Source organism: Manis pentadactyla, chromosome 10 (assembly GCF_030020395.1).
Source record: "Manis pentadactyla isolate mManPen7 chromosome 10, mManPen7.hap1, whole genome shotgun sequence".
Lineage (NCBI taxonomy): Eukaryota > Metazoa > Chordata > Mammalia > Pholidota > Manidae > Manis > Manis pentadactyla.
The window spans coordinates 72633158-72661007 of NC_080028.1; the positions used below are offsets into that span (position 1 = coordinate 72633158).

The 27850-nt window shown below is 47.2% G+C and overlaps 1 protein-coding gene across 4 annotated transcripts in view; it reads right to left on the bottom strand.

The window, feature by feature from the left end:
* Nucleotides 1-27850, bottom strand: part of MYH11 (myosin heavy chain 11) — a 112464-nt gene that overhangs the window by 47713 nt on the left and 36901 nt on the right. For 2 of the 4 annotated variants that reach the window (XM_036917900.2, XM_036917903.2), the window contains exons 4-7: nucleotides 21714-21741; nucleotides 5498-5600; nucleotides 3943-3963; nucleotides 1617-1709 (exon numbers count right to left, since the gene is read on the bottom strand). In XM_036917900.2, coding sequence (XP_036773795.2) covers nucleotides 1617-1709; nucleotides 3943-3963; nucleotides 5498-5600; nucleotides 21714-21741 — 245 coding nt within the window. The remainder of the gene's footprint in view (nucleotides 1-1616; nucleotides 1710-3942; nucleotides 3964-5497; nucleotides 5601-21713; nucleotides 21742-27850) is intronic. The other 2 variants (XM_036917902.2, XM_036917904.2) reach the window with 1 other exon arrangement.

The following is a 27850-nucleotide window of genomic DNA, read 5'->3' on the forward strand; positions in this document are numbered from 1 at the left end:
TTCTCAGTGGAGGCAGCACAGTCACCATAGGGACTTTGGGGATGACCGTTTGGGTTATCACACTAGTGGTAGGGGGGCTGCTCCTGGTGGACAGGGGCCAGGATCCTGGGCATCCTACAAAGACCAGGAGAGTCCCAGACACTGAGCATTTTCCACATCCCCTAAGCCTTTCATACATCCCACCGGACATTCGGGAAAGCAAAAGTCTGTTTGTAGTTTGCTGACCTGGAACCTAACCCTGTTTTAGATAAAAACACACACACAAACTTTTAATGTTCTAATACAAGAATGTCACATCCATGTAACTCTAGAGACAATTGTTCTTTGGTTCAGAGCTTTCCCAAGAGCAGGGAAAACCCATCCCGTGGCAGCTGTCCCCCCAAACTCCCCTGGCATCAGCCCCCATCTGTGGCTTTCACAGCCAAGATGATTCTGGCTACAGATGCAAACGTCTATTTCCTCATGTCCTCTTACGCGGCCTGGCCTGAGCACTGATATGCTGAAACACACATTGTATCATGAATTGTTTCGTGTCCCCTTCACATTACAGTTAGGACATTATGCTGATTTGTTCTGATCTGATGTGAATAGTAGTGACATTCCCTAGGAATCTAATTTCAGGACAGGAAAGGGGACATTGCATAATTATTTGTTATAAAAAGTGGGTCTTGGGGTTGACACAGCTGGGGACCACCACATGAAGAGCAGAGCAGCTCTAGCTGGGCAGGGCAGAGGTTTCTTTTTTTTACAGTGTCCCATCCCCACGAGCAACTGTTCAGAGGGGTACCCACAAGTCAGCAGAGGCCTCCTGACTATTGGAGTGCAGATGCCATCTTTCCTCAGAATTTCTTCACATAAATATCCTTCTGACTCTCCAATGAATGCCACCGCTTCTTTTGTACAACAGAATAATTTCTCTCTAAGTGTCATCAACCACCAACCACCTATTTCTAGGTTTCTCTTGCTGCCATTAGGCTCAGGTAAGAAGGGAGACCCTTAGAGCCCAGGGAAGCATGTGTGGGAAGGTGGTCCCTCCTGCCTCATGGACTTTGGCCCCCCAGCTAGACCACCAGCTTCTGAAGGCTGGGATCACATCTGAACTGTTCACTGTGAGCCCGTGAGCCTCATTCAGCATCTGGTATATGGCAGGTCCTTAATAAAAACTAACCGAGCAAATGGAAAACCAAAAGAGAATGGTGCATGTAAAAATGCCTACAAGGACAACTGTACACTGCAGGGGCTGAATAAATATTTGCTGAAGGATGAGCATGTCTACTCAATTCATGTTTTGCTGAACAAATGAATGAGTACTGGATTAAGTGTCCAGCGCCTACTAAGTGCTGGGTAAATATTTATTGAATGAATGCCAAATGCCTAACAGGATGCCTGGTATATAATTAATGCTCAGTGAGTATCTGTTGAATGAACAGTGAATGAATGAGGGTCAGTGGGCTATGTCATCATTTTGCAGGGTTGTAACATCAGGACAGGACTGAAGAGAGAGCAAAATGATGCTGCGCTGCATACCTCTACCCCGTCTATCACCAGCTCCCCCTGCACACACATACTCTACATTTTCAGGCAGGAGACAACACTGTGGAGCCTGTGCTACTTACGAAGCGTGAGGAGTTGTCATTCTTGACTGTTTTGGCATTACCAAAAGCCTCCAGAATCGGGTTTGCTTGTAGAAGCTGCTTCTCCAGCTCACCCTAAAATGGATTCACATCTAGTTATTGAAGAAAGGGATCCAGGCGCCACAGTTCTGCCCTAAGTGGATATTTTCCCACTCTGCCCTTAACCCATATGTTCTCTCCCATCCTATTTCCCACCTCTTTGAGACCCCAATGCTAATGTCCAGATTTACTCACAGATTTCAGAAGAGAAGCAACTAGTCAAGCTATCTGATTGCTAGGACATCTGCTCCAGGAAGGCCACTTTTGCCAAGATCAGGGCTTGGTCATCTATGCAAAGCCATTTCACTCAGAACCACTGCACTGCACATCATCGGAGGCATTATATACATCATAGCGAATGGCACGCCATGGAGTTATGCAGCACACAACATGCCCTGCTGTCCATGGCAGTCCTGATGTTCAAGTTTAACAAGCAGCCTTCTTCAAGCTAAACCACTACAATCCTCCTGATGGTTTTAGTGCGATTTTTTTTTTTAAGCTGCAATTTTTCCTTTCTTGGGACTAGTGTTTTCTGAAGACAAGTAAGGGATACGCAGAACCCACCAGGAATACTTTTAACCAACCGCAGAACAAAGCTTCAAAGCAGGTTACCTGAGCTCCATTCATCAGGTTAAATGCAGCCGAGACCGTACATAGCCCATTGGCCCCTCTGAGGGGGCTCCTGTGCACAAACGTGGTCATGTGATTAATAGTGGCAGGAAAGGGCCGACGAGGGGAGTCATGCTGGGAAAGCTATGAGTTGCTCTTTGCTTAGCCCCAAACATGGTGGCTGCAGACTGGCCCAGAGGCCTCCCTGTCCAAGCTATTCCTCCAGACCTCCCCTGGGACATGCTGGGCTCTGAGGTTTTCTCCTTGTTCTTTGCTGATTTCCCTGTCTTTTTTTTTTCCAGGGCATCAGGACAGGGCTAAAAAGAAGCTGGGGAGGTTCTAGAGGGGAAGAGGGAGTGCACAGCTGGCTCCCTGTTCCTGTACACTAGGAGGGCATCGTGGGTGGGTCCCAAAGAGAAAAAATAGGAAGCTACTGTTTGTGTGTTCATTTATTCACATGCCCTTCTCTTTTGCAGCTCCCAAAGGAGATGAAATGAAAGTATCATCTCTGAAAATCTCAGCCACAAGTGGAATCCCTTGTAATTAGGATTTGTGGAAATTTACAATGAGCGCAGTGGGCTTTCCTTGGCTGGTGGGAAGAAAACTAAAGGGATCATTTCTGCCAACACAAATGGGGTCCCAATATCCCCCCAAAAAAGTTCCCTTTCTAGAAGGGGAATTCCAGTTGGTGGGCCAAAAGGTCTTTCTCAGGGGAGCTTTAAACATGGGGATCTGGTCCAAACTGCTCATTTTATTGATGATGAGACTGTGGCCCAGAGAAGTTAAGTGACTTGGCCAAGGTCCCACAGGAGCAGATCTCAAACAAGAATTCTGATTTTCCTGACCCATTCATGACACTGCAGCCCAGAGTCTAACTAAGGTGGACTGAGTGTGATCCTAGCACACACTAGGACCCTGTAGGTTTCTTCCAGGCTTTCTTCCAGCAACCCATATGGCAGCCCCCCAAGCTCTGTTAGAGATGAATTTATATATGCGGAGGTCAGAGCAGGACCCTCTGTGTGTTGCATAGCTGGGGCCTTACCATGCCACCCAGGCTAGTGCATTGGGAACTCCAAGGCTCCTGTTTCTATAGCCTTGGGTCAAGCAAACACATGCAAAGACAGACAGGCACTGCACACAGCATGCATGAGGACACACCTGTGCATGGGGGACAGGGCTCAGGGAGAAGTTCAGGGGTGATGGCAGGTGGGAGGGAGGGAGGCAGGTCACAGCAGGGCCATTAATTGACTGTCAATCAAGCCAAGGAAGCTTTAGGGCTGGACAGTCCTAAAACACTCAACCCGATGGGACAGACATCTCAAGGGCATTCCAGTCAGGAGTACCAGTGGTGGACGCACTGGTAGACCCATTGGTAGGAGGAGTGAGGAGGTTCACTCTGAGCTGGGGACACCCATTCCAGGCTGAGTCCAACCCTGGAGGTCCTGTGGGTGGCAAACGCCCCCACACACACACCCCCCACGTTGGCATCAGACACCCGCAGGACAGTGCTTTGGTGCACTTGTTGGTCTGGGGTGTGGAACTCGGGGGCCTAGCCCATTCTACCATTGGCTACGCAACTCGTGGGTGCAACGGAAACATGCAGATCTAAATTCACTCTGTGCCGCCTGTACACACCAGGAAAACACTCTTAGTTACTCACGTAGGTAAAAGATGGACCTTGCTGTAGTTGAACAATACAGTATAAAACAAACGTCAGTGTCATTTCAATCACAAGGACATCAGGGGCTGGAGAATATATGATTTCACTTCTCCCCCCAGACAGACAGTCTGGATTCCCCAAGGCACCGAAGAGAGCAGCAACTTTTCTTTGATTCCGTTTCACTTGCTCCCTTTTCTAAAGTTTCTCAGTGACTCAGACATTTCAAAGGTTTTGGTAATTGCTGGGCCAGGGTGAGCTCTTTGAAGCCATCTCGGATGACACTGCCTGAGATGCGTGTACATACGCAGAGATAAAAGCATCTGGCATGTAGTAGGCACTTGATAAAGATCCGTCGTTATTCTTAAGCATTATTATTTCTGCTTTTTAATGTTATAAGGAAAGGAAGGCAGTAGGAAGCAGTGTTTCACTGCCATGCAAACTTTGGGGCTATTTGTTCCTACACACCGTGCCAGAGACAGCTCAGAAATGCTGGACCTTGGTTTTCCAGGCATCTGTTTGAGGGAGGAAGGTTCCCTAGGCTACAGCTGATGCCCAGCTCAGATCTCTGAGGGCCTCCGGACAAGCTGGCCTCTGTGATTGCTCCAGAGTCCCATGAGGGTTGGAAGCAAGACCCGGAAAGGCAGGAATAGCGACACCCACGCCATCTTCAGGTCTCCACTCAGCCATTTCCCCGACCCCAAACCTTCAGTCAGAGGTGCTAGCAAGGCCTTCAAGCAGCCCCCATTCTCGTCCTCTCCCCTGGGACAGATGAGATGGGACTAAGACAGAGGAGGAGGGAGAGAAGGATAGACCCATAAAGGGATGATTCTAGAAACCTGCTTTTCTTTTACTTCTAGGCCCTTTAACTGTGTCATCACGGCTTTATGTGTATGATTATTTAACAACTCTCTCTCTGTCCTACATGTCTGGAAGCTCAGTGAATAGAATGACAGCATCTCCCAGACTCATCACTGGATCCCATGCCTGGCACACAGCAGGTGCTCAGTCAACGGCACTGAGCCCATATGCTAAGTGACATCAGTATTCCCATGCCCTGGAGCTGAAGGTGACAGGTGTGCCTCAACCCTAGGGCATTTACAGCAGTGTTTCTCAATCAGGGGTGACGGTGACCCCCACTCCATGGCACCTGGCAATGTCTGGAGACATTTCTGGTTGTCATAACTGGGGGGAGGGGTAGCTACCAGTACCAAGTGGGGAAAGGCCAGGGATGCTGCTACAAGCCCTACAGTACACAGGACGGCCTCATACCAGAGACTTCTGTTCAGCATGACAGTGGTTCTCACTGCATGGATGGGGAGAGGGCTGGGATGATGACGGAGCAGCGGTGAGGGGTCGCCCAGTCCCACGCAGGCCCACCTACGTGGAAAACGCCCCTCCGGTGAGTCATCAGGGGAGGGGCAGTTAAACACGGGCCTGAGCTCTTGCAGAGCTGCGTCCTGGCCTCCTTGATGGAACTTGTCTGCACCTTGGTCAGGCCACGAGCCTGGAGGCCTGTCTGCGAAGGCCCGGCCATGGGACAGGGTTGGCCACTCACCGTAATGCTCGTGTCCTTCTTGCCCTTGTGCGAGGTGGCCACCACAGCCAGGTACTGGATTACTTTCTTGGTGTTTTCAGTTTTCCCAGCTCCAGACTCGCCTCTGAAAGACAGGGGAGCAGTGACCCACGGGAAATAACCTAATGCAGGTGTCCTGGGGCTGCCTTCCCACAGCCCCAGACCGCTTGGCAGATGGGGAAACTGAGGCACCCAGCAAGGAAGTGGCTGGCCTAAGGTCACAGAGATGGCAGAGAGCTGGGCCGGGCTTCAGACCCAGGGCCCTCTCCATCTACTCCTCTCAAGATGATGCAAGAAAGGATTCGCATGAAAAGAGCAAAAGAGAAAACCTGCATTTCCCCACCAAGGTTCACACTTAAGTTTATTTGGAGCTGATACTTTCATAAAAATACTTGATTTTTTATAGCAGTTTTAGGTTCATAGCAAAAATGAGCAGAAAGTACAGAGTTCCTATATCCTCCTGCCCCTCGACATGCGTAGACTCCCCCAAACAACATCCCCACCAGAGGGGTACACTTGTTACAATGAACCTACAATGACAGCTCATTATCACCCAAAGTCCATAGTTGACATTTGGGCTAACTATTGGTGCTGTACCCTCTATGGGTATTGACAAATGTATAATGACATGTATCTACTATTATAGTAGTATACAGAATAGTTCTACTGTAAGTTATCTACTTTTAAGACATCATTAGCTTTCTTAGGGATGGAAGGATAAGGTAAAAAGCTGTCTTCCAGAGAAAGCATTAAGTACTTCTTGGAGTACCAGAACCTAAGGTTAAAGTCTCAGAACTCCCGTTCCAGAAAAAAAGAACCAGTTATCCCACCAGCCATTAGGCAGATGTAAACCCCTTCATCCTCTGGAGAATCCCTACTCTGATTGTCAGGTAGCTAATGATCTTAGTCTAGTATCAAAGGATAAACCTGGCTGAAGTAATTCATGCTAAAGTGTAAATGACATATAGGTTTAGATCAGCAGAGCATTGCTTGTTTTATCGAAAGAGTACTTTTAGAAAATGAGCAGATTTTTTTTTTTTTTACCAAGATGGCCTTCTTGAACCAGATGCCTCTCCCTGGCCACCAGAGATCACCATGGTGGGATTATTTTATCCAAGGGCTGCAGTCCCTGCCTCTAACTCCCACTAGTCCTAGTGAAAGGAAAGGATAGGGCTTCAAACAAACCTTTCCTCCCTTTCTGTCCTCTCCTCTGATTTTCTTTGTTGGTTTTTTTGTTCTTCCTTTTTTTGTCTAAACTCTCTCATTTTCTGAGCTCACTGAATATTCTGAAACATAAGAGATTTTTTGTGGGGAGGGGGAAGAATTTGTCCACCCCAAGGTCAGCTCAAGGTTCTCCATGCTGAACTGGTGCCACCAGGGCTGTGGACCCTGCTTTTTTTCCTAATTAGGAAATAAAGAAACTAATTTGCCCTGCCAAGGGACGGGTAATAAAAGAAAGAAAGAAAGAAAGAAACATGTGCCCTGAATTGCTGGACCTAATCCCATGGGCCTCATTGTCCAGAAATTAAGTGTCTGATCTCCAGGAACGAGGAAACGTCTCATGCCAGCATTAGCATGGTCCTCTCCCCCTTCTTAATGATCTTTATTCTCAGTGTCCACATTATTTCATGCGGTCTCAGAGTCACTTTATGAACTAGGAACCAAAAAGGCAGGATCCAAATTTCCTTGAAATAGAAAACTGAGTCCAAACAAAAAATATATTTTTTTTAATTTTAAGGAGAGAATGGGCTTTTTGGGGGTGGGGAAGTAAAGGCCCGGTGCTAATTGTTTTACATGCATCATCGCCTTTACCTTTACTCCCCCAATCCTGCAGGTAGGATGAATCACTTCCGTGTTATTACAGAACAGGAACTCTGGCCCAGAGAGGGCAAGCAACTTGCCCTCCGTCACACAGTGAAGTGAAAGCACAGTCAGAATGGAAAGGTCTCTGATTCTAATGCTGTCAGGACTCACTCTACTACATTTTGCCAAGTTGATCCATGACACAGGCCCAACCCTCTAGGAACTTGCTTTTTAAGGTCAGAGGAAGGGCCGGGGGAACGGAATTGGTATTTGTCAAAGGCCTACTCTATGCTAAGCAACGGCTCACAAATCTTTTCATTTAATCCTCCCAACATACCAATAAAAGTGTTTCTGATTATCCTCATCACCCACCTGGGGGAAACTGAGGCTCAGAGAGGTTGAATTGTTTTAGGTCACAACTACTTCTGCTATCACACAGATGGGAAACAGAGAAGGAGCAAGATCTGAACACGGTCACCTGGATCATGATCTGCCCATTGACTTTTTATTATGGTAAGTGAGAAAAGGAGAGGGCCTGCAGGAAAGACAGACTGAAGCCCCAAGCCCACTCCACCAAGGATTCTTCCATATATTAGGAGTCTTCACTTGCCTGAATAGCCTCTTTGAAAATGCAACCAGGAACCAACAAACCAAGCCACTCGGTCATTTTTACACTTTAGTATGAATTTCTTCAATCAGCCTAATATCAGAATATTTGATAGACATCACCCCAAACTGAAGGGGCCAGTTCTGATCAGAGCAAGAGGAAAGAGAGCAAATCTGAGTGTGGGAAGCCACCTATGTAGGTGGTGCTGAGCCCATTCAGATTTAAGACAAGATTCAGAATAGCAGTACACAGTGTCCCCAGATCACTAACTGCCCACCGTTCTTTTCCCACCACAATTTCCTCATTTTCTATCTTTGCTTTCAGCCTCGCCCCACTGCCTCTCTTCTACAACAAAGACATCGTCTGGATCATGACTGGGGCCTTGGTCTTTCACCTTGCAAGGGAGGGAAAGTGGGACATAGTATCTGCTTCTCCCTATGTGGGCTGCTTGGCTCAACAGTTTCCAAGTTTTGCTGGTAAAAATACATTGTCCTGGGATGTTCTGCCAAAGAAAACACCCTAAGCTCCAGGCTCATGGGTGTCTGAAGATTGATACACTCACAGCTGCTTCAGAAACATTCATATCTTTGCTTTTCTGACCCCTGAACCCTGGGGATGAAGATGTCTTCCTGATCTGAGCCCCCTAAACCCCTGTCCTGTTTCTTAGGGAACATGGTACCCAGTTCCCTCCTCCTGGAAGACCTGGACTGTAACCATATAAGGCTTCCTGTCCTCTGTAATTGCTCCACTGCCAAGTCCAGCCCCACTGGCTGGAAGGAGCCACCCATGACTGCTTAACCCCCAGCAGGGCTGCCTTCATGGTGTGTGACCTGCACAGTCCCACTTAGGAACCACTTAGTCCACATAGGAACCACTCCAAAGAGGGCCCTGTGCTTGATTTAATGCTCTGATCTTACCATCTTAAAATTCTTATTGATTTTTTTAACAAGGGGGCATCTGCATTTTCATTTTGCACAATTTTACAGATCATGTTGCTGCTCCTGGTTCCCAGGGTAGAACACCCTTTCCAAGTCCATTTCAGCCTGTGGTTTGCCCTTAGTAGCAAAGTCAAATTGGCTCTGGATCTCCTAGTTGTTCAGTCCCTGGGCCTCAAGTGTCCCCGACCCCTGAAGCCAGTGAGGTCCTCAAGCAATTGAACTGTCCAACTCTTATGCAGCCTGCAAAGCCCAGATAAGTACTGCCTCTATTCTGAACACTGCATCCAGGTAGACGCAATGCCTCCTCCCCCTACAGCATAATATAGCAGAATAGCCCAATGGGCTCCAAGGCCAGACTACCTAAATTCAAATCCCTTTCTGTTCAGTTACCTATGTGACCTAGGGTAAGTCTTTAAACTGCTCTCATGCCTCAGTTTCCTTATCTATAAAATGGATATTTTATACCATATAATCAAAGGATTGTTATGAGGATTAAAAGAATGAATATATATAAAACATTTAGAACAATGCCAGGTACACAAAAATGTGAACTATTATTTTTATAACCATGACTTCCTTAATACTTACATATTCTGCCTATATCACTGTTTTCAATTTTCATACTACCATTGAAATATAAATCATATTTTTCCACTGTTTAAGCCAGGAGTCAGCAAACCATTTCTATAAAGGGCCGGATAGCAAATATTTTCGGCTTTGTGGACCACATATTCTCTGTCCCAGCTCAGCTCAGCTCTGCCACGTAGCATAAAATAAATGGGCATGGCTGTGTTCCAGTAAAACTTTATTTACAAAAACAGACAGGGGCCGGATTTGGCCCTCTGGTTAGAGTTTTCCAGTCCCTGGCTGAAGTCTTCCAGTGCTTTCCTGTCCATTTCCAATTAAAGCTCAAACTCCTCCTCAAGTCCTAGAAGACCCCACACACTTCTGTCTGATCCCATGGCCACTACCCTTTCTCTCTCTTAATCCAGGCCCTTGTCACACAGACAGGTTACACCTTGAACAAGCAGGCAGCTCTCTCTCAACCCAGGACCTCGCCATGTACCAGTCCTTCCCCTAGGGACTCCAGTTTGTTCACGTGGTATGAACTACATGCCAGACCAAATATGACTCGTGTCCAAAAATTTTACACACTTGGTTTTCAGCTTCTTCACTGTATAACCACCCGTAGCAAACTGTTGGTGCCAACCTGGCTTACCTTAACCACTAGTTATTTTGTAAAGCTCACACCCTGCTATCAACATGTAGGTCCTCAAGTCACTGTGGCTGGTTTTTAGAATGAAATTTAACAAGGGGAACTGAGTTGATGGTGGTTCTGGGATGACTGGATGCATTTTCAAGTAAAAGTTAAATGGTCGGGTGATGTCCCCTTTAGCAGCAGCCAGTGCCTACTTCCTGAGCACTGGCTGTGGGTGGGGCAGTGGGGCAGTGTGCCACGGGACAAGGAAACTGTCCCCATCCTCACTGAGCTTACATCCTAAGAGAGGGAGACAAATAATAGCTAAGGAAATGAATAAATAATGAAGATCATTTGAGGGGGGCTACTGTTGACGTGATCGAGGTGCTGAGGTGGGGCGTGGCTGTCAGTGAGGCAGCCAGAGGAGGAGCTGAGCCCTGAAGGAAGCAAAGCAGCCCCAGGGGAAGAACCAAGGGAAGGGAGCACCAGGAGGAGGGCACAGCCAGGGCACTGGCCCACAGGAGGGAAACTGGGCACCCGTGGGGACAGATAGGAGCCCAGTGCAGCTGGAGAGTCTGGAGCAAAGAGGATGTAGAAAGGGAAGAAAGACAAGGCCAGATCGTGGACAATCTTCCTGGCCACAGGGAAGAGTTTTGATTTTATTCTAGTAAGTATGGGAACCATTTCAGTAAGGGAATGGGGCTTTGGAACCAGGGGAATCAAAGCTGCCGGCTGGAGAACGGTCTGCAGGATGGATAATTAATACGCGGTGATCACGGTACAACAGCTGATCCTTATGGGGTCCTTACAGGGTGATCACCCAGGGTAGCAGCGCTGTTCCTGTCTCTCACATGAATTAACCCAATGGGGCCCCTATTGCCCCCATTTTACAGATGGGGAAACTGAGGCTCAGAGACATTAAGTGACTTGTTTCTGAGAGTCTACAGTTGGTGGGTGATGGGGCTGGAACTTGAACCCAGGATATTTGGCTCTGGAATCCACATTTGACGACATGATACTACTTCCCATAATGATTCTTTGTTGAGTGAATGAATGAGTGAGGCATGGTCATGGTGTGAGCAGGGAACTCAGGAGGCTACTGCCATGGTCCAGGTGAGAGGTGACTGGGACCTATACCAGGGAAAGGCAGAATCAGAGGAGTGGATAGAGGCTAGAAATATTTCAGAACCGTGCTGTTCAATGCAGGAGCCACTGGCCATAGGTGACTACTTAAATTAACTGACATAGATAATAACAATCTAGTTCCTTGGTCACAACAGTCACATTTCAAGTGTCCACCAGCCATCATCACAGGCCGTCCCATTGGCCAGCACTGTTTTAGGGGAAGCAGAGCCTGATGATGGTGTGGGGGGTGCTGGAGCTGAGGGTAAGGTGGCTCCTTCATCCCCACAGCCTCTCCCTAAACCCAGCTCAGAGAGGGTACGTGACCTGGGCAGCATCACACAGCTAGGAAACTACCTATAAGGCACACTTCCCTGCTCTTCTCTGTTACAACGCCAAATCCATCCACTCAACAGATGCTAATGAGCATGTATTTTTCTACCCAGGCACCTTGGGAAGTGATACGTGCTCACTCACAGGCCTGGCTCACAGGTGCTCAAAAGGCTCTCATCCACTGATCACGATATGACATTGTTTTATGTGCATTTCTGTTTAAAGACACTTTAATATACATTGCTGATTCATTAATATAGAACTCACAGCAAACAGCCCTGTAACTCTTGCCTGAATGAAGCTTACCTCACACATGTATTTTCTCTGTAAGGCACAGCCCAGCCTTCTTGGGTTTAGAACACTAGACAGCACTTCAGCACTACACGTGGGGGTCACCTCTCAACAGCAGAATCACTAACAAGAAGCCACAAAAATTCAAAATAATGTGCTACTAAATATGCCATGGCAAGGACACTGGCTTACAGGCTGAGCACTGAGACAAGAAGGCAGAGCATCGCCTCGTTCCACCTTAGCTGGGAACACGTGAGTCAGGTGACTTGAGTTGTTCCCAGCTCTGCACATGTCCTCAAAGTGACTGCAAAACTACCATATGTATTGATTTTGAGGTTACAAACTTTGTGAGTAGGTCAATTTACAAATACAGAATCAATGAATAATGCACATCAATGGTATATATATCTTTATATATATGCTTTTAAGTCTGGAAATAACCAAAGTTATAATCAGCAGGGCTTGGTTAAATAAAACACAGCATTTCCAGACATCCACTATAAGGAGGGTGGCTAAATAGATATGGAATCAGACAGAATGCACTCCAAGACCTACCATTGAGTGGGAAAAGCAAAAGCAGACCAGTATATGTAGAATCCAACCGCTGAATTTCATAAATTTCAGTGTTCTGGATTCTCTTGGGGAGGAAGAAAACTCAGGAAGCCCTGGTAACACTGGATTAGCAGTCTCCCATGGGATGAACTGGGGCAGCATCATAGCTGCCCCCTGAATGGGGGCACAATTTGCCACAGTCCCCACCACTCCCTATTCCTCCCAGCCCACTTCACTCCTTTCTACTATGTGTCTGGCTCTCCTAGGCATTTGGATTTGTAGATCTGGTCTGGGGATAAAATGAACATCTCTAAGCACCTAGCTATAGATCCACTGGCCATGCCTAAAAATACATTAAGATAAAATAATCATGGACATGGTTATTATGACTATTACTGGCTACCATTCATTGTCTATTACTCCCTACTTCTTTTCTTGGTATTATTTAGCATAGCTGAGGGCTGAGAACTTGCAAAAATAACTTATAAGTAACAATTGTGTTCATTGAGCATTAATGTTATCAGATACCATGCTCAGTCTTTCTCATGAATTAACTCATTTATTCCTCATGAGCAGTTGTCCATCTTATAGAAGGGGAAACTAAGGCTTGGGGAGGATAAGTGGCTTTCTGCAGGTCAGATTATATGAGGTCTAGAGTTGAGTCCAGGACCTTGTTCTTTTCTGTCTAGCACACCAGCCACCTACAAAATGAAAATCTAGCCTGTCCTAGAGCCAAAATGGTCCCATACTGCCTTGCTCAGGGCCTCCAAGTGCTGTCCCAGCATCACTTAGGAGCAAAAGGGACCCAAAGGCCCCCATCACTTCACTTTCTTGGCCAGGAGAGTCAGCAGACAGTCTCCCAAGAGGCCAAGACTAGGCAGCCTCTTGTCAACCCCAGCAGGTGCCAGATAACCTCACAAGTCTTCCTGCCACAGGCCTGCACCATGGGGTCAGCAATCTGGGGATGAGCCAGACACTCTCACTGCCAAAGGTGCATCAGAATCCCCAGGACCCTCCAGACCTCCCCCAGCTCCCAAGAGGGTGGCTGAGGGGCCACACATCCGCTCCCTTCCCCACCTGGGAGATGTACTCTGCTGGCAGAGACTCTGCTCCCTGGCACCCCCTGCGGAGCCCCACCTGCGGAGCCCTCTCTCCACTCCAAAGCAGACAGGTATACACAGTTCTACTTCAACCATCCCTTCTACAAACCCAAACTGAGGAACGTTCTACCAAATCCATGATGACCCAAAACAAGTTTTTCCATCCTTGCCAGCCCAGTGGCTGGCCCAGCTGCATCACAAACGCCCAGGACACTAGAGAAAGCACAGGTTTCCCCATGTTTCCCCTGCTCTATGCCCAGCTCCTCCCCAGGCCACTGAGATGAGTCTCTGGGGGTGAAGCCAGGCCATGAGTCTCTTGAACCAGTTGTCCAGGAAGCAATGGGCAGCCACCTCTGGAGGCAGAGGTCCAATAGGACCCACACACCAGGTGTGCTTGAGAGGGCTTTGCCAGTAAACGGTCAAACGTGTAACCTGAGCAATAACACAACGATTTTCACAGATATCATTACTTAGGATAAGAAGGAAATTTCAGTTAAAAGCCCAGCAGACATACAGCTGTAGATGCACTCATCCCACCAGCTCCTGGACTTGCCATGGGAATGAGGAAGGGGATATCTAAGCTGGCCTTGTGCATACAGTAAAACAACAAATTTAACTGGATCTATACTGTTGGAACTCAACCAAGAATTTGGAGAAGTGCAAATTGTAGCGCTCCAAAATCTTACAACTACAGACTATTTACTGTTAAAAGAACATATGGGATGTGAACAGTCCCCAGGAATGGGTTGTTTTAATTTGTCTGATTTCTCTCAGACTGTTCAAGTTCAGTTGGACAATATCCACCATATCATAGATAAGTTTTCACAAATGCCTAAGGTGCCTAACTGGTTTTCTTGGTTTCACTGGAGATGGCTGGTAATTACAGATATGCTTTGGTTATGTAACTATATTCCTATTATGTTAATGTGTGTGCGCAATTTAAGTAGTAGCTTAAAACCTATACATGCTGAAGTTACTCTACAAGAAGATATGTCAAAGAAATAATCCATCTTCCCATGTTTTCTTCCGCCTGCTACTTCTATAGCTTTTCTTCTTCCTTCCTAATTACAACCCTTAAATAGAATTCGTGCCTCATATCAAATTTACCGAGTATCATAATTCTTCCAAGTGGTAAAGATACCTCAAGACAAATGCTGAGCATAGAAGCCACAGGGCATTAATATGCAAAGAAGTAAAAAGCTAACCTTTTCAAACAATAAGGCTTCCCTCTCACTTACCAACTTCACATTTCCCTGTATGGCCCCGGAAGATGACTGGTTAGCCAGAGACGGGTAAGATTCCTCAAGGGAGGAACAACCTAAGACAGGCACAGTCGCAGGGGGGCCATCAGGTGAGAAATTGGGGATCAACAGAGGTGAGGCTTAGAACCTCACCCCCCCTGTTCTGAGAGAAATCTTCTGCATACGTGGATGTTTTATTGCCCTGGTCTAGCTTGGATTAACACATAGTCTACAGGCACACACCTGATCATCTACATTTGCTCTCTTACAACACTAAACTATGTTTTCTACCTTTATCTTGTATCTACCTACCACTTCAGCATTTTATTAAAAATAATAATAATAAAGAGAGAAATGTGGTATCCACATATAAATCAAGTATAAAAACCAAATGAGTATTCATATTTGAACTGACTGTTTATAGTTCATAATGCATGAGCAAAACCGAAAGTTTCTGTGATGACTGCCCTTGTACTGTTCACTATGTAACTTATTCATTATGTAAGAATTTGTTCTACATGTAAGAACTTGTTTGTTATGCCTCAGAAGATTGGAGACTGATGAAAATTAGGCTTGGGGTGGATTAATGATTGTGCATTGAGCATTGACTCCCCTATACAGAATTTTATTGTCGTTAACAACCATTTGATCAATAAATATGAGAGATGCCCTCACAAAAAAAAAAAAAAAAAAAAAGAAAGTGGAATAGAGACGACCAATGGGAAGTGGTCATCTCATGGGGTACATACAATGCTGCTCTTTAGGATGGTGAAAAATCTGGGGAGATGGATAGTGGTGATGGTTACACAACACTGAATATACTTACTGCCACTGAACTGAATACTTACAATGGTTAAAATGGTAAGTTTTATGTTATGTATATTTGACCACAATAAAAAATGTTTAAAAGAAAAAAAAAAAAAGCCCAGCAGACAGAACTTTAACCAGGGAATGAAGGATTCCATGAGCAGTTGGTCACATTACTGTCATGTGGATGTCATGTGGATAGGATGCACCACAATATGACATGATGAAGAAGGCATTTCACCTCTCAGTCATTCTTCCCCAAAACCCATAACACCAGCTAATGCAGGCCAACACAGACAAACCCAAATTGAGGAACAGTCTACCAAATCCCCAATCAGTTCTCAAAACAGTTGGGGTCATGAAAGACAAGGAAAGTCTTAGAAACTGTCACAGCCAAGAGGAGTCTAAGGAGGCAGATGACAAAATGCAAAGTGGTCTTCTGGATGGGATCCTGGAACAGAAAGAGACATTAGTGGGAAGAGTGAAATCTAAATAGAGCCTACAGTTTAATTAATAGTAGCGTGCAATGTTGGCGTCTTAGTGTGACATGCATACCATGGGGATGTCAGATGTTAATATCAGGGGAACTGAGACTCAGTGAGTGGGCTATAGGAATACTCCCCTATCTTTGCAACTTTTTTGTAGATCTGAAATTATTTTCAAATAAAAATTTTATTTTTCAAGTAATCCACTTAAAGAACAGTATTAATGTAATAATAATGTGCACCCACAGCTAAAATCACAACCATGGTGCCAGGCAAATGAAGTCAGAAGACAACTCATGTCTTGCTCTCTCCTATTCATGCCCAAGTTAGTGACATAAATATTTTTTCAAACCAAACTCCTGAGCCAGGGGTTTTTAACACCAGGCACACCTTTGTTTTTGTGATCCTACTTTTGGTTGGGGACCCATCCTCCAAAGAAAGATGAGAAATTGCAAAAAAAAACCACAAAAAAAAACTATGCTAACAAAGTTGGTCACCAATACATTATTTATTTGGGAGTAAAATTTTAAACGACCTAAAGGCTCAACACTTGGGGTCTGGTTAAGTGGTTCAATACTTTCACAGAGGATCAGTGGTCATTCAAAAAAGATATTTGTATACAAGATGGAAACATGATTTTCTTGGAATGCAAAGTGGAAAAAAGCAAGAGAAAAAAGTACACATACAATTGACTTTATGACTATGTTTAAAACGACCTAGGAAAAAAAAACCCAAGATGGAATTACACCAAGGTTTACTCGTACCAGACTTCAGGTAGTGGACTGTGGGTGGAGTTTTCCAACTGTTCACTTCTGGGTATTTATCTGCATTACTCTTACAGTGAAAAAAATTAAATATATACACTCATATATATTTTACATTTTAACTTAATTTAAATTTCAAAGTGCTTATGTATTTCATTTTTATAATAGAATGGAAGAAAAAAAGGAAGCTGAGAGAAGTTAATTGATTTGTCTAAAGCTAGGGCTGGCCAACTTTTCCTGTAAAGGGCCAGATAATAAATATTTGAGGCTTTGTGGGGCACAGATGACCTCTGTTGCAACTACTCCACCCTGCCATCATAGCATAAAAGCAGCCACGGGCAACACAGAAATGAGTGGGTATGGCCATGTTCCAATAACACTTTATGTACAAAAACAGGCAGGGTCTGGATTTGGCCCATGTGTTTACTGATGCCTACTCTAAAATTACAGAGGTCTATCTTGGGATCCCTGGAGTTGTGCAAGCAGAGAGGTTCTATCTCAGCCAGTATTCTGATTTCTAAATGTGAGTTTTTCTCTTGAGCATCATGAGGCCTCTAGCAAGCAAGGCTCAGCAGAACCCCAGCTAACACTAACTGCCAGCACTGTCAGAACACCAGCTAACAATTAGGAAGCACCTGCATTCACACACATGTGCTGGGCTCTGTGCTCAGTTCTCCCCTACCTTGCTTCTTCAATTTTCCAACCATCCTGAGAGGCAGAAGCCACCGATATTCCCATTCTGTAGATGAGGAGACTGAGGTTTTGACTTACCAACTAGCCCAAGAACAAATCGCTAGCCTGCAGTGAGGTGGGAAAGCAATCCTAGATCTGTGTCTCCAATACCTCACCTCCTAACACAACTGCTGCTCTCCTGAGAAAGCTGTGTCTCTTCAGTATTGTGCTGTGCTATCAAAAACAGCTTTAAAAATCCTATGCGCCTTTACCAGAAAATACTTCTTGTTCTCCAGAAACCAGGTGAAGGTGATAAGGGGAGGCAGAGTCAAAGTAGGAGGCCTGGTCTGGAGGGAGTCCAGGCCCGGAGTGAGGCACCCAAAGCAGAACCCGTGGAGGCCCTGCAGCTTTACAAGAGTCAACAACGTCCCCAGGGGAGAGTGACAGAAGGCAGCTGTTGGCTTGAGTCACCTCCCCCCAGAGGGATGGACGGCCTGACAACAGCCACCCGAGTGAAAAGAGCAGGGGAGGGGCAGCCCCCGGGTGGCTCACGCGGACCCCCAGACCCTGAGAACATCAGCGTGTGTCCCCAGGCAGCACTCTGGCCTCCCTGGGTGCTTGGAACCGCTGACCCACCACGTGTCCACACACTCACCCCCGCCTGCAAGGCCCCGCATGGCGGCCTCCCTGACCACATCCTCCTCCCACCTCCTTCCTCCCTAACACCAGCCCCTCCCACCATCGCCGCCCCTCCAAAGGCAGGCGGGTCCCACCTCAAGGCCCTTGCTCTTGCTCTTCTCCCTGCCTGGGGCTCTTCTCCCAAATTCTCCCTGGGGCTGGGGCTGCCTCTTCCTATCACTCAGCTCTCAGTTTACAGGCTCTAAGTGGCTGAGCCAGCACCAGCTGGCTGTAAATCTTTTTTTCTAAAACAATGCAGTAAATACGAGAGGTGCCAGCCATTCCCCACTCCCCAGTATCCACAGGAGAGCTGGGGCTGGTGGGGGCTGTTGCCAGATCATCCATAAAGGCCAAGGACTGACACTCTGACACTCGGGCCCTCCAACTGGCCTCACGAAATTTAACTCCAGGCCTAACGGTCAACAAAAACTTGCTGTGTGCCTCTGGGAAAAATCTCACAACCTCTCTGATTTCCTCCTCTAGAAAACTGAGGTGACTGGACTTGAACAGGGGGTTCTTGCCTCTGCTCTGCCAGGATGCACATGCTAATCATGATAATGACAGCTTACCTGGCTGAGAACCAAGCCAAGCCCTCTAAGCCAGATATGATATCTGGCTTCCAGGGCTTCTTAGACACACACACACATTCATTTGGATATATACAGATACACATATAGACACTCACTTATATATATACATGCTCATTACATACACACATATACTCATTTATGTATATTTATACACATACATATAAATATTCATTTAATCCTCACAACAACCTTATAAATGAAATACCATTATCATCCCCATGACCCCACTTTAGAGATGAGAACAAGGAGCCATAGGTTAAACCATACGCCTGAAGCTACAAACTGGCCAGAAGCAGAGCCAGGCTTGAAACACGGATGGTCTGGCCTAGGCCTTGCAGTGACATGGTCAACTGCCAACCTCAGGGCTCACTTTTATGGGTGAACTCAGAGTCCAACAAGGCCCTGAAGGCGTTTGCAGAGAAGTGGGGTCCCATCTGACATGTAGGTTGGGTACCAACAGCGTGTAAGTCAACACAAACACAGCAGGTCAAAATTGAAAAATCCCTTAAAACTCCTCAAAGTAATGCATCCCTGGCTTGCACACAACACCCTGAGCAGCACTCTCTATGTAATGAATGCCAACTAGACAAGGGGATCCCAAGTGTGCAACGTGGACAAGACAGGAGAGGGAGCGTGCTCTGCGTGGCGAGATGCTCACGCTCTAGGGGCCACGTGGGAACAAGGCTAGGGGAGGGACCGGCAGAGCCCCACTTCTCCTCCTCACTCGGGCACACGGGCACTGGGGGGCTGGAAGTGACCTCACCTGCATTAGATGAAGCAGGAGCTTCTTTTCCTCCTGAAGTGGGTGGTTGGTTTCCCCTAAGCTGCACGTGCGATCATGAGACCCCAGTGCCAGACTAAACCTGTAACGGCATGGCCACCCCAACGCGCACAAGTCACGTTGGCCATGACCAGCTTGGCTGCAGGCGGTTGATCCAGTTCTCCCCCACACTCATCACCCAGCTCCTTGCCCTCCCGCTCAAAACGATGTTTGGAACACAAAGGAGGATACTGCCACTGAATCTAGTTTGAATCTATTTTCATTTTAAATCACTCCAGATCTGAATGCTCCACAAAAATGTCTTTCAACTCCTGCACCTAACCACTGTGTATACAGCAGGGAACTGTGGGCTCAGTCATCTCTGAGGATGCTTCCAGACCCCAAGTTCTGGGGTAGAGTTTGTAAACAGGTGGCCCTCTGGTCAAAGCCAGCCCACAAATGGATTTTATTTGGAGAGTGCTTTGTGTGTGTGGGGGTATTTATTTGGGGTGTGTGTTTGGGGTAATTCATGTAAATTAAATGTCAGTGTTTAAAAATTGGAAATTTCACATAAAAAATCTAGATTTCTGGCTTCTGTAGGAACATAGAGTCTGGCAACCCTGGCCCTACACTGTCCCATGGCCTACTGGGCTGGAGAGGGACAGCAGGCGTCCCTGCAAATGGGCCATTTTCTCCCTACCACTCCCTACGGAGGTACCCCAGGTCCATTTCACATAGTAATGGTACTTTCTTGGCTTCAACTGGCCCTTGAGTTTGCAACCTCAGTCCTAGACATCTTGTAAGGGCTCTTCTCAGACAGGGGGCTTCCACTAGGGGACCTGCTGTAGTCAAGCTCCGCTGAAGTATCACTTCTGCGGAGAAGCCCTTCCTGTTCTTCCAGCTCAGAACTCCTCCCATTTATAGGTTCTCCCAGTTCCTCGCATGTTTCATTCTTCGTAATCTTCATAGAGGGTCATTATGCATTTACTTGGGTGATTTTTTAAATGTGGGCCTTTTTTGTTATTAAGTTTCTGAAAAGGCAGTACCTTCGCAGAGTCAAACAGTAAACTCAAATGGTGCAAAAGGAAGCATGTTGGTCATTGTCCCAGTGGCTGTCTTCTCTCTGGAGGGGTCATATTCTCTCTCTTCCCTCCTGTCTGCCTAGTACTCACTGGGGGCCTGGGCCATTAAATTTGTTGAATAATGAGTGGCAGTAGGGATGGGTGTAGGGGTGAAGATATAAGGGAGGCGTATGAGTTTCCCATTGCTGCTGTAACAAATCAGTACAAACTTAAAACAACATAAATTCATTATTTTACAGTTCTGGAGGTCTGATGTCTAGCATGGATTTTACTGGACTAAAACCAAGTGGTCAGCAAGGTTGTGTCTGCTTCTGGGAACACCAGGAGTGAGTCTGTTTTTCCTTGGCTTTTCCAGCTTCTACAGTCTGTTCTCATCCTCCATCTTCAAGGCCAGTCATCTTGGGTCAAGTCTGACACTAATGACCCTCTGACTCTCTTTTGCCTTCCTTTTCTACTTTTAAGGGTTTCATGATTCTGTTAGGCCGCCTGGATTATCTAGGATTATCTCCTTATGTTAAGGTCAGCTGACCAGAAATCTTAATTCCGTCTGTAATTTTCATTCCCCCATATGCCATGTCACCTGCCATGGTCTCAGGTTCCAGGAATGAGGATGTGGAGATCTTCGGGGGCCACTCTCCTGCCCACAACAGGAGAGATTTTCCTGAATGATGAAGATTCTCTGAATGATTATAAACTGAGTTCATGTCTTTTGACCATATGCCCAGGTCTTCAAAGAAACAGTGACCCCAACCACCAAATATGACACAAATGTGGTTGTTAATTGTGAAATATTAGGGCGACAGTTTAACACAAGCCAAGACTTCCTCACTGATGGAGATGACATCTACCTTCACAGAGCTATTATGCCATCAGATGCACTTCTGCCTGTAAAATACTTCATTCAGGCTCTGGCATCTAGTAAGTGCTTTATAAACGCTAGTTTTTAAAAGGTGGGTACAGAACAGGATGGCACATTGTTGATAGTTTAAGTGGGCCCGCCTCAGCATGACAACATTTTTTCAACAAATGTTTAGTGAGCATCCACTCTGTGCCAGATGTGGGTGAGGTGCTTGGAACAGTGAACAAGTCAAAGAGCCCTGCCCTCGTGGACCTTTTTCTGTAATAGGTTGGATCTCAACCCCAGGGGAAAAAAAGGAAGAAACAGTTCTACTCACGTGCATAGAATGGACTGGTCCTCCCGATCTGAGAACAGAAAAAAAAAGGTCGTGAATTAGAATTAGCTCTGAGCCAAGGGTTTAGATGGTGCCTCCTGGGCCTTCCAATTCTGGCTCCTGAAAGCAGGCCCCACTGGGGGTGACAAGGGGCCAGCTGGATTCCCTGCCCAGGGCATAGAGGACCAGCCAAAGGCCAAGAGGGCAGTGGGGCTCTTTCACACCAGCCTCCTGACCCTGATGTCCTGGAGGCAGCCCCAGGAAGAGGCTGGAGCCTGACTGGTCAGGAGGCAGGGAGCAGCCCAGCCCCACTAGCTCAGGGATGGGGAGCAGAGGACCCACTCTGCCCAGGTTAGGTCACCCCACTTGGTCACTTCCCAGCTCTGTGATCTTGGGCAAATATTCTTAACCTCTCCATTCCTCAGTTCCTATATCTGGAATATGGGAGGGTGGTTGGAAACCCCAGCAGCCATCCCCTCCTCTTCCAGAAGGAACATCCTGTGTTCCTCTAGGAGATAGGCCCCCTGTCCTGCCCCTTCATCATTTAGTCTTGGTGCGGCTGCCCACAAGCTCCCCTAGCCAGGAGATGAGAACGCATGCAACCCAGGTTATGTCCACCAGATTCTCTTCGCCAAACCCTGCAGCTGGAATAAGGACAGGAAAGCAGAGCAGGGGACGGAGCCCTGAGAGGGGCCTCACTTCCTGCCTTCAGAGCTGCAGTTTGTCATTTTCCAAGCCTGGCTCCCCAGTCCTTTCACCCCATCTTTAAGCTCCCTAAATGCCTCCAAAACTCCTTTCCTATGTAAGGTACCAGAATTGATTTCTGTTACTTACCACCACAGAACCCTGGCAGGTACATGGGCATCATGAGATCAAATGGGATTAAACAGACATTATGGACCACCTTCTACTCTTAAAGTGGCCTCTGAGTGGGGAGCCAGGTTCTGGAGCCCATTTCCTCCCTCACTAGAGACACAGGGATGGTGGCCAACACCTCCCATCATTGGCTAGTTCACCATAACTGAGAAATCAGAGAATCACATCTACAGATGGGCAACACAAAGCAGCAAGCATTTCTTCAACCCACCCCCTGGCTCCATCCCTGCTGTCACGGTGCTCAGCACCTCTCCGTCCTCACTTCATCACAGGTCTCCCCAGACCCTGCCGCAGCCTCCTCCAAGCCCCTGTTCAGAATGATCTTTCTGGCATGCCAAGCTGCCCAACCACTCCGTTTCATGACTCTCTTCCACTTTGAAAGTCTCTTCAAAAGTTAAACATAAATTTACCATATGACCCAGCAAATTCACTCCTAGGAATCTGCCCAAGAGACCTGAAAACATGAGTCTCCTACAAGATCGCACATGAATGTTCAAATGAAAACACCCCGAATGCCCCACAAGTGGTGAGTGGATGAATAATATGTGGTATAGCCACACAACAGAATACTATTCAGGCATAAAAACAGTGGAGTGTTGACACAGGCTACATGGAGGATGACCCTCAAAAGCATCCTCCATGAGGATGAAGCCAGACACAAAGGCCACAGACGGTAGGATTCCATTTATACGAAGTGTCCAGAAAAGGCAAATCCATAAAGTCAGAAAGTCGGCTGGTGGTTGCTGGAGCTGGGGAGTGAGGAGGCTGCAAGGGGGCAGGAAGGATCATTTGGCAGCTCTGAAAGGAGACTGAGGGGGTGCCTACACAACTCCCTCAATTTGCTAAGAATCACTGAATTTTACACTTAAAATGAGGGAATTCCTGGTATTCAGATTTTCTCTCAATAAAGTCATTTTTAAAAGGCCACTCATGGCTCCCGAGTGCCCTTGGATAAAGCCTGAACTCCTGCGCCCAACATCCGAGGCCGCCCGTGACTAGCCCTGTCTCTCCCAGCCTCGGCACCTCCATCTCCTTTGCTTTTAATGCCCTGATAACCCCACCCAGACCAACCCCTGAATGCACTCCAGGCCTTTGCTGAGGCTGTCCCTGCTGCATAGGGGGCCACTGCCTTCTTTCCCCAGCCACTTTCTGGTGCCTCAAAGATAACACCTCTTCCAAGAAGCCGTCCCATGGTGAGGCTTGGCTATAAATCTCCGCCAACACTCCCAAACTATGGCAAATAGTCAGCCTCAAATAATCCCACTGCTGCCTCCAAGCCCCCCAACTAGGGAGAAATTCTGGGGCTGTTGCTGGTTCCTGCCCATCCCTAAAACAGGGGCAGCCCTCCCCCTCCACAATCCCAGAGCACCCACGTTTCCCAGCCGCTCCACCCCAGGTCTGCTTTGGCCTCTTGGCCTGTGCCCCTGCCCCACAGAACCATGAGCCTCTCAGAGGCAGAAGCATCTGGTTCTGGACTTTGAATCACCCCCAGCTCCCAAGCCTTGAGCCCCTGACATGGAGAAAGGTTAGCCTGGTGAGATTCGACACAAGCCAACTGCAAACTTGAAGGGGAAACTCAATATATATGCAAGAAACTGAAGCATTTATTCATTCAACAAAAACTTTTAGGGCATCTATACTGTACAGTGTAGGCCCTGAAACATCTCTAGGCTCTGAAAATACCATGTATCTAATACTGTGCACACATTGTTTTTTTTAAACATTTATCTATATTAACTCATTTAACCCTCACCCATCCTATGATACAGACTATTTTTATCCCCATTTTACAGATGAAGACACTGAGGCACAGAGAAAATTTTTCAAGCTTGCCCACAGTTACACAGCTAACTTTTTTAGCTGTAACTACACAGTAAATGGATGAGGTGGGATTTGAACCCAACACCTACTATTTATTGAACAGCTACTATGGGCCAGACATTGCCAGGCACTTCCGACATGTGACTTTTGATCCTACTCCCACTTAGGGTTGCGGAAACTGAGGTTAGGTCGCCTAACGTCACACAGCCACTTCAGCGACCCACCTGGGCTTTGAAGCTCTGGGTGTCGGAGCCTTGCTCTTTCTGCTTTTCTAAGGGCAGAACATGCACAGAGAGTGGAACATGGATCCTGGGGGGTACCTAGGGAAGGCACCAGGGACAGGCAGCCTGGGGAGACCAGCATGAACCATCAAGGAAAGGAGGGAGGCCTATCTCCCAGGCCAAGGAAGCAGCTGTGCTGGGGTCTAAGATGGGCAGAAGGAAATCTGGGCATGAAGTGGCCTCTGGGATGGAAGAATCAGCTTCCCAAGAATCGGATCTTCAATCTGCAGACCTGTCCCCTTACCACTGTCATACCTGGTCCAAGAACCATCACTTCTGGCCCAGATCCTCCTATCTGTCTCCTGGCTATGTCCTGCCTATGCCCCCACCATTCTCACAGGGCACCCAGAGGGGTCTTCTTTCTCTTGTAAATTTTAAAATTGTGGTAAAATATACACAACATAAAATTTACCATTGTGACCCTTTAGAAGTGTACAGTTCAGTGGCATTGAGCACATTCACACTGTCGTATAGCCATCACCACGGTCCGTCTCCAGAACTATCTTCATTTTCCTGAACTGAAACCCCATACCCATCAGACCCTGGACCCCGTCCTCTTCCCCCAGCCCCTGATAGCCACCACTCTCCTTTCTGTCCCTGCGAGCCTGACTGCTCTGGGAACCTCACATAAGGAGAATCACGCAGGACTCGACTTTTTGTGTCTGGGCTTTATCTCACTTAGAATACTGTCCTCCAGGTCCCTCCACGTTGTAGCCTGTACCAGAAACTTCTCTTTTTAAGGCCGAATGATAGTCCACTGCATGAGTAGACCATGTGCCATCCCTCCAGTCATCTGCTGGTGGACACTAGGGTTGCTTCCGCCTCCTGGCTACTGCAAACAGTGCAGCTAGGAACGGGTGCGTATTAGAGCCCCTGCTTGCACTTCTTTTGGGTACATGCTCAGAAGCAGAATCACTGGATCATATGATGATGCCATTTCGCGTTTTGAGGAGTTGCCATGCCTTTTCTACAGTGGCTGCACCATTTTATATTCCTACCAGCAATCCACCAAGGTTCCTGTTTCTCCACACCCTCATCAACACTTACGACTTTGCTTTTTGATAACAACCATCCTAATGGGTGTGAGGCAACTTTGCACTGTAGTAGAGGAATCTTCTTAGACAGATGCTGCCATACTCTTGCCAAAAACAGTTGGCGAGTCCTGGTGAACCCCAATCTCCCCAATCTCCCCACCATGGCCCACAAAGTCTGGCATGATGTGTCCCCCACCTGCCTGCCTCCTCGGAGCCACTCTCTCACTGCTCTCTACTCAGCTCCTAAATGGCCACCTGCCCCTCAAAGACAACACACTCTTCCCTTTCAGGGCCTTTGCCTGGAGCACTCTCCCCTTAGCTCTTGCCATGGCTGATGCCTTCCCATCATCTCACAAGCTTCCCCTCACACAGAGGCCTTTTCTAACTCTGTCCATAGGAGTGCATGCCACACTCTCTGGGTGCTCAGGCAATTAACCTGTTTATTTCCTTCACATCACCTACATCCATCTGGAATCTGGAATGACCTCATGTGTGTCTGCTTGCTGGTCTCCCTTTACTAGAAAACAAGCTTTATCATGGAAGAAGGACTTGTCTATTTTAACATTGTACCTGGCATACAGTAGTTTCTCAGTTATATTTGCTATATGAATGAATGAAAGGAATGAATGGATGGAGGCATGAATGGGTGGATGGATGGATGGAAGGCAGGAAGGAAGGATGGATGGGAAGATAGATAAAAGGATGCATGAAAAGGAGGTGGGATGGATAGCAGGATGGATAGAAGGATGGATGAATAGGAGGAGGGGTGGATGGGAGGATGGATAGGACTAGAGAAGGTCATGACTATGTATCACTGGGGACCAGAGAAGACAGTGATGACCCCATCTGGAGGTGGGGTATTTACATCCCAGAAGGAAGATTTGGCTCACCCCAAGGCAAGACGGATGAGATGACTGGGCAAGCTCCATGGATCCTATGCCCACTTCGCATCAGTTTCTCTCTTCCCTCAGATTACAGATGGACATTCTGGGGACCTGGCTGAGCCAAGCCCTCAAGACAAAAGGCAGAGGAGCCAATGGCTATTTAACTCCTCTTTCTTACTCTTAATTTTCCCACCTTGAGATGGCCTTACAGGCCAAGCTACCTGCAGGGCCATGTTCAGAGCTGCAGTGGACTCCACTCAAGCAAGCCTAAGCTCTGAGCTAAGGGACAATGTGAGGCCTGTGTAGGGAGAAGGGACATAAGAAAACACAGGATAGAAAGATGAGTACCTGCCTTTGTCTTCAGAACTCCATCACCACACAGCCCCTGGCTGATTCCTAGACTAGGCCTACAGCTCCCATCTTCTATGATTCCTGGGGTGCTACACAAACCCTCCAAAGCACACACGCATGTGCACAGAGATAAGTAAGTTCATCCCTGCAACAGTATCAACAATAGCAAAAGGCCAAAAACAAACCATTTAACCAGACCATCAACTGAAGACTAGTTAGATCCTGGTGTTTACATTCTGGTATGACCATAAAATGGAAAGAATCAGGCAGATTTTTATGGACTGATGCAGAACAGTCTCCAAGACACAGTAAGCTAAAAAATAAAAGTCTCAATAATGGAGCATTACACCTTTTGTGTTTTAAAAAGATGGATACACACACACGCTCTCATACATGTGCATACAAATGCACACGCTCAAATACCTGCATATACACCAGATAGACAGTGAAGCCACTCTTGACAGCAACAGTGGTTGTCCCTGAGGAGAAGGTCTGAGACACTGAGAATCAGGACAGGAGGAAGGCCGACTTTCCCTCCATCAGCTTCTACCCTGCTTATGTTTGTGTTCTGAGTCCATGTAGCCATTCTCTCATCCCATCAAAAGTGGTCAATGTAGAAATAGTCCTTCTTGCTCTTGAGGAAACAACGATGGTCACAAAGCTTAGGGAAGAGAGACAGGAAACAGCCACCCACTCGCAACCCCCCAGCAGCTCCCACCCCAGAGTGCTCCCTGCGCCGCGGGCCTGGGCTGAACTCCTGTGCTGGGTGCACCACGTGACTCCCACAGCAGCCCCTGGGCGGACACTGGCGTCAGCCCCATTCTACAGATGAGGAAAATGGAGCCAGACGTGAGGCAACCCGCCCAGGGTCACTGTGGTGGGTCGAACTGTGG